Here is an 18,466-nt window from a genome sequence, read left to right as displayed (position 1 = left end):
TGGTCAAAATTTACATTTACCGCCCCTTTGTGAACAGTTGGCAATCAGTGTTGATTGCAGCAGTATACCACCAAATTACAAGTGCAGGTTGCAGTGCCAATGATAAGAGGCCTGTCAATCAGTTCTGAGAGTACTGCAGGTTTGCTGATATGCTGCTGATGGTGCCTTCAAAACACACTTGTAAACTTAAAGTCCTTAGAGGAAGCGGCGGTTGTACGCGGTGTTGTATTTTATCATCAGTGTGATTAGTTTCATGTTCTGACGAGTGAGGAAAATAAAGGCCGCCATGCTTTTCAAGGTTGATGATTCCTCCTTAAAAGCAGTCACCTGGCAAAGTGGCAAGGAGAGCAGGACATTTATCCACTTGCAGAGCGCCACCCTGATGATGTCAGAAACAGATGACTGCAGGACCCTCCCCCTCCCAGGCGCCTCACAGCCAACTTTGGTCGCTGAGGGCAGCAGGGAAAGATGGTGTGGGGCGGGTGGGAGGCGAGATAATTATCAGTATAAATGAAGCCCTGTGAATGATTCGCACTGCTGGGTCCCCTGATCTAGTCTCCAAGGCAACCTCAGCACGCTCATTTGTTTTGTAGATGAGTAATTACATCCAATTAGTGGCCGGTGAAAAAAGGAGCCCAAGAAAGGCCCATTGTTCTGGATAGATTGTGTGAATATTAATAATGGGACGGTCCGCAGCTCCCTGATATGATCGGTGATACTTATGCAGCTGTGGGCACAATCTGCCCAGTTTCATCCTGCATAACGGATCAGATAGCCACTGATGAAAATATATGGCTCTGAGAATGGGCCGACATGTTTGTGCATGAGTGTCTGAGTATAGTACTTTTGTCCAGCAGCCTGTAGACTGCCAGAAAAGGACGACACAGACACTGCACTCTTTTATTACTAGGTTTTAAAAACCCGTAGATTCCAAATGACCGAAATTTCTATAAGTTCTCTTGAATTTTTGCTCCTGAAAGTGAATCTGGCAGTAATTTCCCTTATGAGCTATACGTTTTGAGTTATCGTTAGATAACTACTTGCAACACCCCCTTTCCATCGCCAGACTCGATATCTTAGTTTTCCGTCATTTACAGAACTGGAGTCCATAGACAGTGAGAATAAAATAATGTAACATTGTTATACTGATCACTTAATTGCATGTTTTAGTTGCCTTGATCCATGATTTCTTCAATACTGATATGGTTAACATTATGAGAAAAAATAGAAATAAAAAAATAATTACAATTTCCTCTTCCATAGACACTATAGACAATGTTTCCTCATTCTTTTTGAGCATTTACTCAAGCCTCTTGAGGAAAACATCAGTAGAAGAGGATGCAAAATAAAATACTCGCGGCATATTTTTTTTTGTCTTATCTTGTTTTTGAGCGCCAGGTTTGCTCCTCTTTTCCTGTTTTTCTGCAGGTTCTGACTCAGTTTTTCCCCCTTGAGAATTCTCCTGAACATGTGTGATGGCTTGCATTAGGATTTTGATTGAAAGGCAAAACTCCAAAAAAAAAGTGCCGTTTCCTTTTAATGAATTATTGTGACCACTAGGTGTCGCCAAAACACAAATAACACTCTGCGTTCATAAGGTTTTGATTTCATACCTACCTTTATTTGAATAATTGTGTTTTAATTTTCTAACATTTCACACTACAAAATATTACAGATATGTACTATGATTCCTGCTGACATCATATCGGATTAATATCGACTTCAGCTAACACTCAATCCACCAATATCGGAATCAGAAGTAAAAAAAGGTAATATAGCAACATCCCTACCACTGTATTTTTCGGGCTATAAATTGCTACTTTTTTCCTCAAGTTTTGAACACAGCAGCTTATGAAACTGTGCATGGATTTTTTTTTTTCCCTAACGGCCATAATATGTTGTATTCACCAAATAGCTTTTATATTAAAACCGACAGAGACACTAAAAATGTGTGTCATCGTTTGTGGTATGGCGCCATCTTTTGAATGAGTTCTCTTACTGGCGGCTACTATTTCTGGTCTCACAGGTGACTGCGGGTTGAAAATATACTTCCTGTTATGTGCCTTGAACCAGAAGTATATTTATCCGTAGCGTTTCTACTTGTATGGATTCTTCATTCATTACTCCAAACAACGTTTGGTTAGTTTTACAATACAACAAACAATTCAAACTTACTAAACCGTCCCATGTGTGATGACTGTAGGCGTGTTTGCATGCATATTTGTACATGCAATCGTAATGTAATTAAGCTTGAGTTGTAGCATTAGCAAATATGTTTACACGTTTAAAGGTGTCGATGTTAGTATTATTAACTTAAAATGGCATTATTTTTGTATTATTTCAGTTTTGCAAATTCCCCAAAATGTCCCTTTGAGTCTGGTTTGCTGATTGGAGAACAAGCTTCTGCAGCTTGTGGGTCCATAATGATAGCTTCTGTTTTCTTTGATCATCCGTTTTACTACCCTGTGACAGGCACCGTTTGGATATAATTAAGGGATATAAATAAACATTTACAAATCTTCTATAACTCCAGCTTAAAGTCCAGTGTGGCTAATAGATGTAAAAAAATATTTTTTCTTCTAAAATTTAGTGAGTGCGGCTCTAGCCTGGAAAATACGGTATTTGGTATGTACAGTTTATAATAGTTACCAAACCAGCGTCAGGTCATTTCAGGTTTATTGTCAGTAGTTCAGCATCAGTCCAGTCATGTATGAAAGTGAACTTTGCACATTTGTTTAGTCTCTAACAAGATGAAGTGCATGTCGGAAGAACCTCGGAAAGCCCGCTGCCATACTTAATATTCTACATGTATTCCCAGTAACATGGTTAGTTCTATCTTCAAATGTTTTTAGCCTCCGTTAAAATGATTCCATTGATCTAGTCGTCCCTCATTAGTGAGGCCAATCAATATTCTGTGACATTTGTCTAAGTGAACTAAATATAATGATTGGCTCTTGAGCTTTGTTCAATGTGTCAGGCGCTATGTGACGTACGTGGGAAGCCTGCTGCATTTGGATCCTATAATTTGATGAGTGGGCCGACAGCTCACAAGTGGCGAGATCAGAGTGTTAGAAAGCTCTGGTGGGAGAAATATGGCTGCTGCTGCTCGTATTCCATTTGGCACAAGTGGACTTTCTCGTTCCGAGTGGGGAGAGGTGAAGTGGCTCTGAATGGCTGTTTGCTCCGCGGGCCAAATAAAAACACAAACACACAGCGGGGCATGTTGGCTTGAGATGGTGTCACAGGGCTGAGTCCCTCCTGAGTAGATTAAGGCTGCTATCTACGAGGCGTAAGGAGACGTTTGCTTTAATTGCCCTCTTTCCACCAGCAGCTTGTCTCCGATTAAGAGGACATGCAATAAATGTCAGCACGACTTACTGCTGAATGACATTTTCTAAACTGTTGATAATCCACCATCTGTGTCAAAGAGAACGTTAGAAGTGCGGGGGTGGGGGTGGGGGGTGGTGCGTGTTTGGATCACACTTAGGCATGCATCCGCAGTCGTCATCAATATATCTGGAGCTGATTCAGACACACACACACACACACACGCACGCACACACACACACGCACACACACACCCCTTATCATCTCCAGCTCGCCGGTCAACGAGGAGCCATTAAATTAATTATTGATTGGCACACTTTTGTGTTTCTTTCATTCAGGCTTCCTTCAGGTATGTCAACAGACAATTGTTGGTTTGAAATGAGAATGTATTGAGCTGTGTTTTAATGATTCCTCGCTTTGCTTTCATCCCGTCCCGTAATGATTGCACAAAAACACACAGAACGCAGGTCAATTGTGCCGCAAAAACAATGAATACCCAAATAAAATAGCAGAGCCGGGAGAGGGGACTGAGCGAGCGTACCAAACATGCTTGGGGCGGGGGCTCAGTGCTTAAGGAGGGAGGGGCTTTGACAATCTGGACATTGACTTTGACATTGACAGCGTTGATTTTCCACAATGATGGAGTCCCCCTCCCCACCTTTACTGTATCTCCCAGGCCTCCCCGATTATGGGTTTTACTCTGCGCCCAGTGACCAGAGGGGGGGGCCCTGCTCCTTTGCTGACTATGGCTCCCTGGGGCCCCAGGCGGCTCAGATGCTGCACAGTGAGCATGCCACCTCCGCCTGCAACTCCCCCCTCCAGCACCTACACAGCCCGGATCAGTTTAAGAACCCAGGTTTGTATATGAGCATCTGTCTTCACCTTTCATGACATTCTTCCATGCAGAAGGCCTAAACTTCTTTGTTTGATATTCCCCCTGCTCCTGTCAATGAAAAAGATTGAAAAACAAGCTGATGCATGTTTTCCCCCCTTTTTGAACACTTGATTTCTGTTTCTTGAAGACGTTGTGTAGCAGGGCCTGCTGACATAGAGAATGTGATTGTTTACTTATTTGCATGTGCGCTGTACCACGGTGGGTGATGGCACCATCAGATGTGTCTGAGTTGTAAGAAAGCAAGTGTACGTTTTATTTTTTATCATTTAAGTTTTCAATATAGTTGCTTTGCGGATTTAGGTTCTTTTATGCTGATTCTCCCTTTCCAAAAGTATATGTGCAACATTTAAATAAGGGTTAACACTATGACGGGTAATTTTTGTCTTTAATACCATTGCTTTTTTTGACACTGAATCTTTGTGACTGATATTTTGCATTGGAGTTTTGTGAAGGCAGCACGGTTGTACAGGGGTTAGTGCATGTGCCTCACAACACGAAGGTCCTGAGTTCAATCCCGGACTCGGGATCTTTCTGTGTGGAGTTTGCATGTTCTCCCCGTGACTTTGTGGGTTCCCTCCAGGTACTCTGGCTTCTTCCCACCTCCAAAGACATGCATCTGGGGATAAGTTGATTGGCAACACTAAAATTGCCCCAAATGTGTGAATGTGAGTGTGAATGTTGCCTGTCTATCTGTGTTGGCCCTGTGATGAGGTTGCGACTTGTCCAGGGTGTACCACCTTCCGCCTGAATGCAGCTGAGATAGGCTCCAGCACCCCCCGCAACCCCGAAAGGGGCAAGCGATAGGAAATGGATGGATTGATGGATGGAATTTTGTGAACTGATTTTTTTAACATTGAATTGGGCCAACAATTTAATTGAATACAAAAATTTGTAAAAATGTGTTTGTTAAAATACAATTGTAAACATTTTATTTATACAAAAAATAATCAGTGCAGAGATATTAGTTTGAAAATTCAAGACCCACTTCCAGCAAATTAAGACTGAACCAATTGAAGGCGTCACGGAACCAACCAATGAGGTGTCGAGTTTGCAGTCACGTGACACGGCTCATGCAAAGCCGTGGCAAAGAGGCACTTTATGCATAATTTTTAAACACCGGCATTTTGTCCACAAAATCGTATTCAATGAAATTGTCAGCATAATTTAACGTAAAAAGAAATTCAGTTCACAAAATGCAAACGCAAAATAATCAGTTACATGAATTCAGTGGGGAAAAAGCGACACAAATAAACCTCCATATTAGCACCTTCGTCAAGAGCCTATTGTTTATTTTGAAAATAACACTGCAGTTGTCAATGTTTGCTCACTGGCATAACAACCCAACAGTAGCTGCTGCAAGTTAGCGGACTGCTGTGTCTCATTGGAGGTGACAAGGTTGACCTACGCGTGCTGCTGAGCTGCCATGTCTCCAGAGACTCATGTACGCACTTGCTTGCCTTGTTACCCCTAAAAGACTCAAAGTTGTGACTTCACCTTCACTAGTAGAAGCAAAAGCATGACGAAAGGAGGAGGAGGAGGGATGTGTGGGAGCTGTCAGTGGCCTTCGCAGGCTGGAGGACAAGTCCAAAGCCTCATTTTAATAGCTCCAAGTGTTGGCCAGCTGCCTCGGGCAGATGTTGGCATTTCCCACAGCCTGTCTGAGCAAAATGTAGCCCAACAAACAGCAGAAACACAAACACAGGCTGCATAGAGTCGATTCCACAGATGTGATGAGAGTTCTGAAGGTTCTTGTGCATGGGCTGCTCCATTTTATACACAACACGCATTATCAGAGCATCCCATGCTCCCTACAGAGCTTTTTTTGACTAGGCGTCTACTATTAAAGCTGCACAACAGTGGGGAGATTACTTAGACTGAATACTCACATATTGCATGTGTGCAATTGTCTACATTTTCTTTGGGGGGTGATTTTAGGTATAGAATAGCTTGTAGAAGTGTAAGGAACGTCCAAAACACCCTTTTCTGCCTCTGTAACAAGTAAAAGGCATGCAGTTTGATTTTATCAGAATTTGATTATATATTCTATTCAGTTATAAGCCTGAAGAAAATCTGAATTGGATTAGAGCAGGGGTCCCCAAACTACGGCCACGGCCTGCCAGCTTCCACGTCCCAAGTTAAAAAAAATATATAAATACATCCATCCATCCATCCATTTCCTACCGCTTAATCCCTTTTGGGGTCGTAGGGGGGCGCTGGCGCCTATCTCAGCTACAATCGGGCGGAAGGCGGGGTACACCCTGGACAAGTCGCCACCTCATCGCAGGGCCAACACAGATAGACAAACAACATTCACACTCACATTCACACACTAGGGCCAATTTAATGTTGCCAATCAACCTATCCCCAGGTGCATGTCTTTGGAAGTGGGAGGAAGCCGGAGTACCCGGAGGGAACCCACGCATTCACGGGGAGAACATGCAAACTCCACACAGAAAGATTCTGAGCCTGGATTTGAACCCAGGACTGCAGGAACTTCGTATTGTGAGGCAGACGCACTAACCCCTCTCCCACCGTGAAGCCAATATATATATAAATACATAGTTTATTTATATTTATATTTATATTTATTTATATTTATATTTATTTATATTTATATAAATAAACTATATATAAATACATAGTTTATTTATTTATTTATTTATTTTGTATCTCTTCTGTCCAGCCGCTCAGGCAAACCATAGTGCTGATGTAGATGCCTTTATCTGCCTTACACATTTACTTTACAAAAGAGAAGCATGGGAAACTTCTCTTGTTGCGTTATTTGTATTTGACTTTATGAAATGTTTGGATATATTTTGTGTTTAGTGCAAAAGTGAGGATGAGAAGGGGACAATATAAAATAAAAAATAAAAGAGAAATAAACAGTTATATAAAAAAAAAAGATGTATCTGGAAAAACAACGCACTTAAATTCAGTGAGAATTTTTTTAGTTTCCTGCAAGATATATTTTAAATATTACTTTGCTATAGTGAGAGTGCACCAGCTATTTGGTATTAGTTTATGGATCATAAAATGATTAAATGTGGTTTCCTTTCAGAAAAAAACATATGTATGTACATTTGTTTATATGTGTATACACATATATATATATATATATATATATATATATATATATATATATATATATATATACATACATACATACATACATTAGGGGTGTCAAATTATCACGCAAATTGCTAATAATTAGATACAATCATATTTAGCAGGCTATATTGGTTAATTGTGTTAAGCAAAATCCGATTTGCTTACCTCTAACTAAACGGTTTCTTAATGCTTGACTAGCAGTGAGCTGCACAAAGATGATATGTAGTCATGGTGACAAAGAGGTCTCACTTTGTCACTAGACTTGCTAGCAGCATAATATAACACATGTTTGACAAATTATGCCTACTAAATGGTGTCACATAGTGTATAATTTTTATAATAAATTTAAGACTTGTCAGGCGTGTGTTCATAGTTTGAAAAAGGCCTTGTTTTTAGCAAGGCTTCTATTTTTTTGGCGTAACACGCAATCAATTCACGAGCTTCAAATGTGTTTAAAAAAAGACTTTATAAAGCCACTTTTTTTGTTTATATATCTATTGTAAACATAAGACTTTATTTAAACTACCTCGAATTCAGGGCTTTTTTAAGCAAATTTGGTTAGATTAAAAAAGAGATGAATTAAATCAATTAAACAACAGATCGTAATTAATTAATCGATCACTATTCATGTATATAAACAGTATACGCTGTGAAATTATAAATGTTTAAAATCAGATTAATTACACTTGTACATTGTGATTCATTGCGATCAATTGCAGTAAATTACTTGCTAGCATTGTTAGAAATACTTTTTTAAATGACCCCAATATTTGGACACCTGTTCTACAGGAACATTTTTAAATGGGTTACTTGAATGCTTTCTAATTATTTCTTCAAAACTTGATAACAGTTCTTTCCAAAGTCCTGTCTTTATTTTGAAGTGAAATTAGCCAGTGAGCACACCAGTCAGCATCTTTTCACTCATCTTTGCGCTCGCGTATGAATTGATGTCATCATCAATCGTATCAGTTACAATCAGGGAGCATGTGTGCGTGATTAATCTGCATTTAAACATGGTGCCTCATTTGTTCCGTTATTATGCATTAACGCCACAACTTTGACATCCCTAACATATAAAAAGAAATATATATATACATATATATATATATATATATATATATATTATTTGTTTGAAAAATGTAGGCACAGTCACACCTGTGACAGTAAATAATTGTAGAAAAAAAAAAAGAAAAAAAAAAAGATTGTAGCAGGCGTGTGCAACCGAGATAAGTAGCTGCTCAATGTAAAAAGGCCTCACAGTTAAACAGTAGCAGAATCCATTAAAAGTGTATTTAGTGTTATTGCTCACACCAAGCATGGCAATTTAACAAGAATATTATAGCCTGCAGCCACTCAGTATTTACCTGACACTTACACACATTCGCCGTAGTTTATGAGCATACGATCAAGCTTTTTTGTTGCGGATTCTTCCTTTGAAAGCAGTCGAGAATGAGGGCAATACAAAGGTGAAGCTGACAGCAGAGGAGATTGCGTGAAGAGATTCACATTTTTCTCCCTTCCTGGCTGTCTTTTTTTTTCCTCTCATCCCGCTCTTACGGGCCTTTAGTATTCGTCTGGATTGTCGTTTCATTATTCTGACTTGCTCTCACTCACAGGGCAAAGGTGGTAGATCATGTTCAGTGTTTCCTTTTTCCCTCCCCTGCGTTCAGACCTGCAAATGAACTCGGGTCAAGCTTTTATATTTCCCCCGATGCCTTCTTTCTCTTGTCTCGCTCACGTTTTACTCCTGAATTACTGCAGAACTGACAAGTTGACGTAAAATGTTAGCAGAAGCAGCGGCAATATTTATTTTGTCAAACAATACAATAAAACAGCAATCAACTCAAATAGGAAACAAGTCCTTCTTCTCATTATGCATGATGGCGCCGCAACCTGACTTGGAGTCGCAAAGCATGCTGGGAGTATTTCTAGCCGTGTGTTTGCTTTGTGTTGTGCATGTTTCAAAGTGATGCATAATAAGCATGTTGAGCTAACATGATTAGAACATCATACTGGACTCACTCATTCTTTGATGTGATTGAACACAAGACTAAGCCAAAATCTGTCTTTGTCTCAAATGACACAAATCCAGTGATGAGTTCTAGTGAGAAGACCACAGTTGATCATTTCTGAGCTGCTCCGCTCCATATTGTGTTTGAATGCAGGCGCCAACCCGTCAAGGCCCGGAGCTTTCCACGGTGCCAACAGCCCAGGGCCTGTGGCAGATCTGTACGGACCCAACAGCCAGGACTCAGCTGTGGGCAACTACATCAGCGCCGCCAGCCCTCAGCCCGGTTCCGGGTTTGGCCCCAGCATTACCGTGAGTATACTCGGACCTTTGCCTCTGTCTAAGCGCACCTTGGCCTCAATCGCATCATTCTACTAATGTACTGTTTGTATGTTCAGTGTAGATCAGTGGTTCTCAAAAGTACTACCTCAGGAAACACTTGGATCTCCAAGTACCACAATAATGACCAACATTAAAAACAGTAGAATAGTATGCCTAAGTATTCATTAAAAACAAAGCAGAGGTTTTATTTAGTATATACAGTGGGGCAAAAAAAGTATTTAGTCAGCCACCGATTGTACAAGTTCTCCCACTTAAAATTATGACAGAGGTCTGTAATTTTCATCATAGGTACACTTCAACTGTGAGAGACAGAATGTGAAAAAATCCAGGAATTCACATTGTAGGAATTTTAAAGAATTTGTTTGTAAATTATGGTGGAAAATAAGTATTTGGTCAACCATTCAAAGCTCTCACAGATGGAAGGAGGTTTTGGCTCAAAATCTCACGATACATGGCCCCATTCATTCTTTCCTTAACACGGATCAATCTTCCTGTCCCCTTAGCAGAAAACAGCCCCAAAGCATGATGTTTCCACCACCATGCTTCACAGTAGGTATGGTGTTCTTGGGACGCAACTCAGTATTCTTCTTCCTCCAAACACGACGAGTTGAGTTTATACCAAAATGGATACATGGATGATACAGCAAAGGATTGGGAGAATGTCATGTGGTCAGATGAAACCAAAATAGAACTTTTTGGTATAAACTAAACTCGTCGTGTTTTGAGGAAGAAGAATAGTGAGTTGCATCCCAAGAACACCACACCTACTGTGAAGCATGGGGGTGAAAACATCATGCTTTGGGGCTGTTTTTCTGCTAAGGGGACAGGACAATTGATCCGTGTTAAGGAAAGAATGAATGGGGCCATGTATCGTGAGATTTTGAGCCAAAACCTCCTCCATCAGTGAGAGCTTTGAATGGTTTACCAAATACTTATTTTCCACCATCATTTACAAATAAATTCTTTAAAATTCCTACAAAGTGAATTCCAGGATTTTTTTTTCACATTCTGTCTCTCACAGTTAGTGTACCTATGATGAAAATTACAGACCTCTGTCATCATTTTAAGTGGGAGAACTTGCACAATCGGTGGCTGACTAAATACTTTTCTGCCCTACTGTATATTATTATATTATATTTTTGGCCACTGTAACATTACAAATAGTTTTGTGTTTGAATATTTAACCAAGTCGTTTTTTGGCGCCTGCGTACCCCTCGTGGAACGCGTACCACATTTTGAGAATCAGTGGTGTAGATCCTAATCATCTTGAGGTCAATAAAGTGTGTGCACATCAGGGTAAAAGAAAAAAAAATATCCTGGCTTTGAAAGTTATCTGTGTCAAATGCTAATGTTGGTTCCCTTCAGCAAGTAGCACACAATCACCTCATTTCACCCCCTGTGTGTCAGCCTCGCAGAACAAATATATGTTATTTTTAGAAACCAAGCTGTCCCGGGGCTCGGGTTCGCGCCGCCGTCCAGCAGGTTTCGCCTCCGTCACTGTCTTTGTCCAAGTTGGCGCTGCGGTTGGTTAGCCGCCACTTGCTTTGTCAACTTGGCACAAAGAACATCTAGTTTTTAATGGAGGAGTTGAGACATGACTTTGAAGGTAATCCTGTGACATATTCGTTTTCGTTATTAGTAATTAGTTCCAAAAGGTCCGATGAAGAACGAATTGTACAAAAACCGAAGTAATTTTTCCCCTTCGAAATAATGTAGATCCAATTACCCTCATTTCCGGGCTAAGAGCGCATTTAAATATAAGCAGTAATGACCTAATGTTTGGACTACGGCTGTCAAACGAGTAAAATATTCAATCGTGATGAATCACGTTTCGTTCATAATTCTCCCAAAATTTACTGCGATTAATAGCTGATGGATTTAATGTTTCATCATTAATAAGTGTACAAACACGTTTTTAATGACAATAAAAAAAATTGTCTGCAGTGCGTTGGTGTCTTGCCCAATGTTGGATTTTATAGGATTACAGAATGTTTAATCCTGCTGGTATTTTTAGATATCAGATTCACGCAGTAATAACACAAAATATTGATTGTTTCAATCATGCTTTGAACGTCAAAGATTGTTAGTAAGGTAATCTGTGATATTTCTATCTGAATAAATGTTTCTGATATTCTTTACATTACATGTTTTAAAGTTAATGCTGGTCTTATCGCTGCATGACAATTCTTTAACCTTGATTAATAATAATAATTTATTAATAATGTGCAATATTCTGCCTGTTAAGCATTCTGTAATGGAGGAGTATAAACCAGAACTGTTACGTCTGTTCGTCATCGTGATGCCGGGTTCGATTCCCTCGAGGATGCGTCGAAAATTGAACACAGCAAAAGGTATGAACTAATGATTTATTTAACAAAAAGTGCTACAGAACAAAAATACTGGAGCTAAGAAAAGGCAAACAAAAGACGCTAGCATGAAAGCTAGGATAAAGAAATAGTAAACTAAACTGGCACATAGGCACACAAAGGGGAAAACAAAACATTTAGCATGAGAACTAAGAATGAATAAAATTGCGCAGCATGAGAGCTCGCGAGAATGATACAGAAATTGCATGGAAGCAAAAGTGCAAAGCAGACGTACCGTTGTGTAAGAACAAATTTGGATCCCGGACTGAACAACAGAAGATACAGGCTTATATAAGGCAGGTGATTAGTGAGCACAGGTGTGCAGGGCCGTGAGAAACAGGTCAAACTGATAAGCTACCATGGTGACCGACTTAAACAGGAAATAATGGGATCAGACGGAGAGTGAAAATAAAAATGGAACAATAATATGTGGAGGATCCAAAAAGTGGATCTCAACAAGAAGTGTTGTTTTTTTTTATTTACACAATATTTCAGCTAGCCCCACATTCATCAACTAATGTAATAGTATTTATTTAGGTACAAATATCACAGAGTATATGACAAAACGTATTTGACAAAGCATGAAGTGAATTATTATATTTATATTGCGCTTTTCTCTAGTGACTCAAAGCGCTTTACATAGTGAAACCCAATATCTAAGTTACATTTAAACCAGTGTGCGTGGCACTGGGAGTAGGTGGGTAAAGTGTCTTGCCCAAGGACACAACGGCAGTGACTAGGATGGTGGAAGCGGGAATCGAACCTGCAACCCTTTAAGTTGCTGGCACGGCCACGCTACCAACCGAGCTATGCCGCCCCGTAATATAAGACATTCTTATTTTGTCTCCGTAGTTAAATTGGATGTGAAGAATGGCACTTTTAATTTGAAGCTGGAAATGTGTGATTGGTTTGAGAAAGTGTCTTGACGACGGACCTGACTGCAATAAAAAAAAAAAAGTCCCCTTTCAGCTTCCTGCTTACCATTTCACATCTCTGTTGAGCTTTTATGCCATTTTACGAAACCAGTCACAGTGATTTTTGATGTAACATAGGTCTTATGTTATTACTGTACCTTATATGTAATCCAAACACAGAAGTGACGTTCCACCCACCTGTCTGAACGACACGCGCAGCAGGCATTGGCTCCAGTGAAGACAGCTCACGGCTCACTTGTCATGGCTTTCAACCTGATATTTCCACAATGTACCCCTTTCTTTGTCCATTTCTGCTCAGTATTTTCCCGCTTGTGGATCTTTAAGTAACTTGTGAACGCAGCCAATTTTTTCCTCGGTACGGAACGTTCCAAGAGTCAAAAAGGACGCGTGTCCGTTAATCACACTTTAAAAAACTTAAAGGAACTTAAGGACATAAAAGTTTTTGCATTAACTTTGACAGCCCTAGTTTGGACAAATGTAATGTTGTACATATATTAGCCACACAAGTCTAAAAGCTGCAGGTGTACACATTGAAACATGAAAATGTATTTAGTCGCTTGTGTTCATTCACAAATTTACCGAAGGACAGTCTCTGTAACACAGCCAACACCAGGGCTATTCAACTTGTGGCCTATGGGGTCAAATCCAGCCCAGGAATCACACCATACCCCCTGCAAGTTAAGTTCAACATTTGTGGGGCAAACATTTTTGCCTCAGCAAATTCCTAAACACACTGAAGTGCTCCTGATGTATAGAGGAACTTGGACTGCTGTAAACACATTGGCAGATCCTTGCATTGACATTTGAACCTTGGGAGCAAACATACAACACTGGGGTCCAAACTTGTGATTTACATAACTGAGGTGTTCCTCAAAGCTCCCCTTTAAGTCCTCTCCTTTTTGGCTGATACATCTGTATTTCATAATGTTAAATTTATGCAAGTTAGGTGTGGCTGTAGCTTGTTTACTTCAGATGCAGTAAGTAGTCAACTTCTTTAGTTATACAAGTAGTGTTCCTAATTATTATATTTTAAGTCCTCTCTTTTTCATCATATGAGCTTCAGGTCCAGTTCAGTTGAAAAGACTAGAAACTTTCATTTTTACCAAAGGATCTTAAAAACAGCAGAGCACTCCTGTAGGTCTGACAAAATTAATAGACAAAAATTAAATGGCTACTTTAGAGGACGCTGGGGTTCTGAAATATATATAATAAGAATTATAGTAAAGGGACCTCAGCTTTCTGGAAATGTGCCCCCACACCACAATTTAGTTCAATGCCCCTGGTATGAACCTCCTACTCTTTGCGCGCTGGTCCGGCCTTTCGGGATCTGTTAGTGGTGATGTATTTCCATTCTGTGCGACGACCGTTTCTTTTTCCCATGGCTGGGTTTATTGTCTTGCGTTTTGGGGCTGCATTTTGTGAATTTTGGTGTTTCTTCACTCCATAATGCCCTAAATGGGTGAGTGCATTTGATAATGTGAACAATTTCATTGCTTCACCATTCGACTATTGGTCTGATGGGATGAGGCTAAATTTATTGGTGGCAGGTGAAACTTGTGAACCGGGAAAAAAAAAAAAACATGTATTAACCTCAGCATTGTATAAAGTGCAGGGTTCAAAAGCGTGAGAAACAAAAAAGCAGCGTCTTGCAGTCCAGAAATTACAATAATCCATTCCAGACACCCAAAAATATGGACACAAAACAAATGTTTTTTAAATAATAGTTTTACATGCAGTAACATTTAACGTTACTTTTAACTTCATTTTTGGATCTTTGTTGGCAAAGACGGCGATGAGTGGAGAGAAAGGAGGAGTGGGAAGAGTCCTACTTTTGTACTTTGCTACAAGTTCTGTCTCGAATTCAAAAGTTTTTCACACCTTCTTTGTGAAAGTCCTGGCACTCACTACTTTCTTTGCCCCTCTGGTGTTTTATTTTATGATCGTATTTATTACAAAAAAGACTGAGTCACCATCGTGGGTTTGTTTGTTTAGGCAATTGGTATCACTGAATTACACAGGCTAACGGACTAGTTCATCATACACAACGTTTGTCCGTACGATAACCAAGACGGTATAGGAACATTCGAAAAACGTTTTGCTGAAATATGAAGCAGGGAGCATGAGGAACAGAAATATCACTGTACTGTATTGACCTTTAACAACACAAGATCAAAACAACAATTTATAAATAAGTTATTCTACTAAACATTGTTATTTTATTATTAATTAACCCAACAACAACTGTATTGACCCGGATATAAGACATTGGGGATCTAGAGACTCATTAGGGATGCTGAAAAAAAACAACTTTCACATCAGAACAGCAATTTCTTATTTATCCTAATTGTGAATCGACTTATACATTTTCAAAAATAGACTTTTTAAAATATATTTTTATTTATACAGTGCATCCGAAAAGTATTCACAGCGCTTTACTTTTCCACACTATGTTACACTCTTATTCCTGTTTGTCCTCAAAATTATAATAACTGTGCCCCATAATGACAACATTAAACATTTTACCTGTTTTATTTTGCAGATTTATTACAAATAAATAATAAAATAAAACAGTTCCAACCACGGAAACATTGCCTCAACTCCTCGGGCACGACTCGTACTCTTAAAGCACTGCCGCTTTAACTTCAAGATATGTACTTCTCTCAGCACTATTTAATGCTGAAAACTCTTGCTGTGCTTTCCCTTCCAAATTCCACTGTAGGATTAAAATACATGTAGCCTCAGACCAGCCACGAGCCTCTGCTAAACTCTCAAATAGGGGAAAAAAAAGTTTCAGGGTCTTTCTCATTGAACTCAGGAACAAGCGTCAATTCAATAATATCCGCCTTTTCTCCTCGCGCTCCCAATGTACGCTGATCCTGGGCCAGTTAAACTATCCCCAACACTGCCTTGTCTCAATAAATCAAATTTCTGCTGCGAATCTCAAATTTAGCAATTTCCAGATCCTGCTTCCTTTTTTCGCTTCACACCTGTACTCGCATTTTCTCAACCTCAACTCGCATTTTCTCAGTTTCATGCTCAGCCTGCATTTGCAACAAAAGCAAGTCTTTCTGCTACTCAGAAGTCATAGCAATGACACCTGCAGGCAACGCTTCCTCCTCTATGCACTTCTGCATTCAGAATGGCAATTTTAACTAAGTGAACTTTCAAACTACTTTAACAATATTTTTCTTAGTTTCTCCAATATCAATTGTGTAATACTCTGCAACAGTCCTGCCCACAGAGTCAGCTGTGGCCGCTCTGGGCTGGAAGCTGGTTTAGTTTTTGTTATTAATAGGACGATATTTAATCAAAACAAATACATGTTGACTAAGACGATAACACAATTAACTGACATTTTAGTTAAATATAAAATGAGCCAAAAAGGTTGACAGATATAAAATCCAATCATATTTATTTTTGTCTTGTCAAGGGGTGGGACAAGTTCAGAGTATATCCAATCACAGCTCCAGTTAGTTACGAACAACAGCCAATCAAACTTTTTTCCTTTTCAGATGAGGAAGTCAGGAGTACCTGCCAAAAACTAAACCAAAATGTGTTGCTTTAACATTTTCCAAATCATATTATGTGTACAACTGGGACTAAGTGAAGAGGACTCATTTATTTTTTACTCCTATGATGCCATCAGCAGGCACGTCATCGATAGTGACATCTAAACAATTGTAAATTAAATGTATTATTCCCAATGCGTGAGCGCGCATTGATCGCTAAACCAGCCAACCTTGCAGGGCCTTTGTCTGTCAACAACTGATTACTACATGTAAGATCTGAAAAACACTTATATTCATGGTTATTGTAACGATATGTGGTTGAAATGATTTAAATCTTTATTGTGTCCGAAAAATAAAAGAGTTGGCCATTTTTGACGGTAATAATTGAGATTGCAAAGAACCGTTGTAGATCTAATGTTGTTGTTGTTGTTGTTTATAAGCTACACACAATATTAACTGTTCTTTGTTACTGCACATAATATATATTAATCAAGTGTTTGGATGTACTCATTAAATCAATGTATTCTTGGCTGCCAAAGAGGAATTCAATGTATTACTTTTACACATCTCATCTGTGCATAAATTACGAGTTTACCCCAAGAGAGTTACATATATGATAATAAAGTACATACTGTACTGTTTACATGGTGAAGTAAAGTAAAAAGCTGACATATATCCCAGGCCAAACGACAACTTATGTTTGCCAAAGTGATTGAAAATAATATTTTCATATTGACACATCTCATTTGTGCATCTCCTGAGGTTATTCTAGTAATGTATGCACAGAGGAGATGTGTCAATATCAAAATGTTACTTTAAATCCCTTTTTGGCAGGAAAGATTTGATTTAATGAATACATCCAAACACTTTATTAATATGCACTGTGTGCTTGAACAAAGAACAGTTAAAGGCCTACTGAAATGAGATTTTCTTATTTAAAAGGGGATAGCAGGTTTATTCTATGTGTCATACTTGATCATTTCGCGATATTGCCATATTTTTGCTGAAAGGATTTAGTAGAGAACATCGACGATAAAGTTCGCAACTTTTGGTGCTGATAAAATAGCCTTGCCTTTACCGGAAGTCGCAGACGATGATGTCACAAGGTTGAGGGCTCCTCACATCCTCACATTGTTTATAATGGGAGCCTCCAGCAGCAAGAGCTATTCGGACCGAGAAAACGACAATTTCCCCAATATTTTGAGCGAGGATGAAAGATTGGTGGATGATGATATTGATAGCGAAGGACTAGAAAAAAAAAAAAATAATAAAATAAAATAAAAAGCGACGGCTCCGGGGGGCGGCAGTATGAGCGTTTCAGATGTAATTAGACACATTTACTAGGATAATTCTGAACGATCCCTTATCTGCTTATTGTTTTAATAGTGTTTTAGTGAGATTGTAAAGACATACCTCGAGGTCGGATGGCTGCGGTGAACACGCAGTGTCTCAGAGAGAACCCATGGAGCCAAGCTCACAGCTGCCTTTTAAACAGCTACTGCAGGAGGACGAATAATCCAATAATGTCTCCGGTAAGATATATATCACAATTTTCCCATTCAAAAACATGCTGGTTGATATAGAGAAACATGTTCGCTTGACCGCTCTGTGTTAAAAACAAAGAAACACCGGCTGTGTCTCGGTGCTAAAGACAGCTGCAATACACCGCTTTCCACCAACAGCATTGTTCTTTATAGTCTCCATTATTAATTGAACAAATTGCAAAAGATTCAGCAACACAGATGTCCAAATTACTGTGTAATTATGTGATGAAAAGAGAGGACTTTTAGCCGTAACTGGTGCTGAGCTAATAGTTCCTGACAGTCCGTGACGTCACGCGCACACGTCATCATTCCGCGACGTTTTCAACAGGGCTCCTCGCGGGAAATTTTAAATTGCAATTTAGTAAACTAAAAAGGCCGTATTGGCATGTGCTGCAATGTTAATATTTCATCATTGATATATAAACTATCAAA

At 39.3% G+C, this 18,466-nt stretch overlaps 1 protein-coding gene across 6 annotated transcripts in view; it reads left to right on the top strand.

The window, feature by feature from the left end:
• msi2b (musashi RNA-binding protein 2b) overlaps nt 1-18,466 on the top strand; it is a 637,421-nt gene that overhangs the window by 605,010 nt on the left and 13,945 nt on the right. For 4 of the 6 annotated variants that reach the window (XM_061897059.1, XM_061897057.1, XM_061897058.1 and 1 more), the window contains 2 exons: nt 4,004-4,183; nt 9,496-9,650. In XM_061897059.1, coding sequence (XP_061753043.1) covers nt 4,004-4,183; nt 9,496-9,650 — 335 coding nt within the window. The remainder of the gene's footprint in view (nt 1-4,003; nt 4,184-9,495; nt 9,651-18,466) is intronic. The other 2 variants (XM_061897062.1, XM_061897061.1) reach the window with 1 other exon arrangement.

This window comes from Nerophis ophidion, linkage group LG04 (genome assembly GCF_033978795.1).
Source record: "Nerophis ophidion isolate RoL-2023_Sa linkage group LG04, RoL_Noph_v1.0, whole genome shotgun sequence".
NCBI lineage: Eukaryota > Metazoa > Chordata > Actinopteri > Syngnathiformes > Syngnathidae > Nerophis > Nerophis ophidion.
Note: the sequence above shows the minus strand (reverse complement) of the source record. Positions and strands in the feature narration are given on the sequence as shown.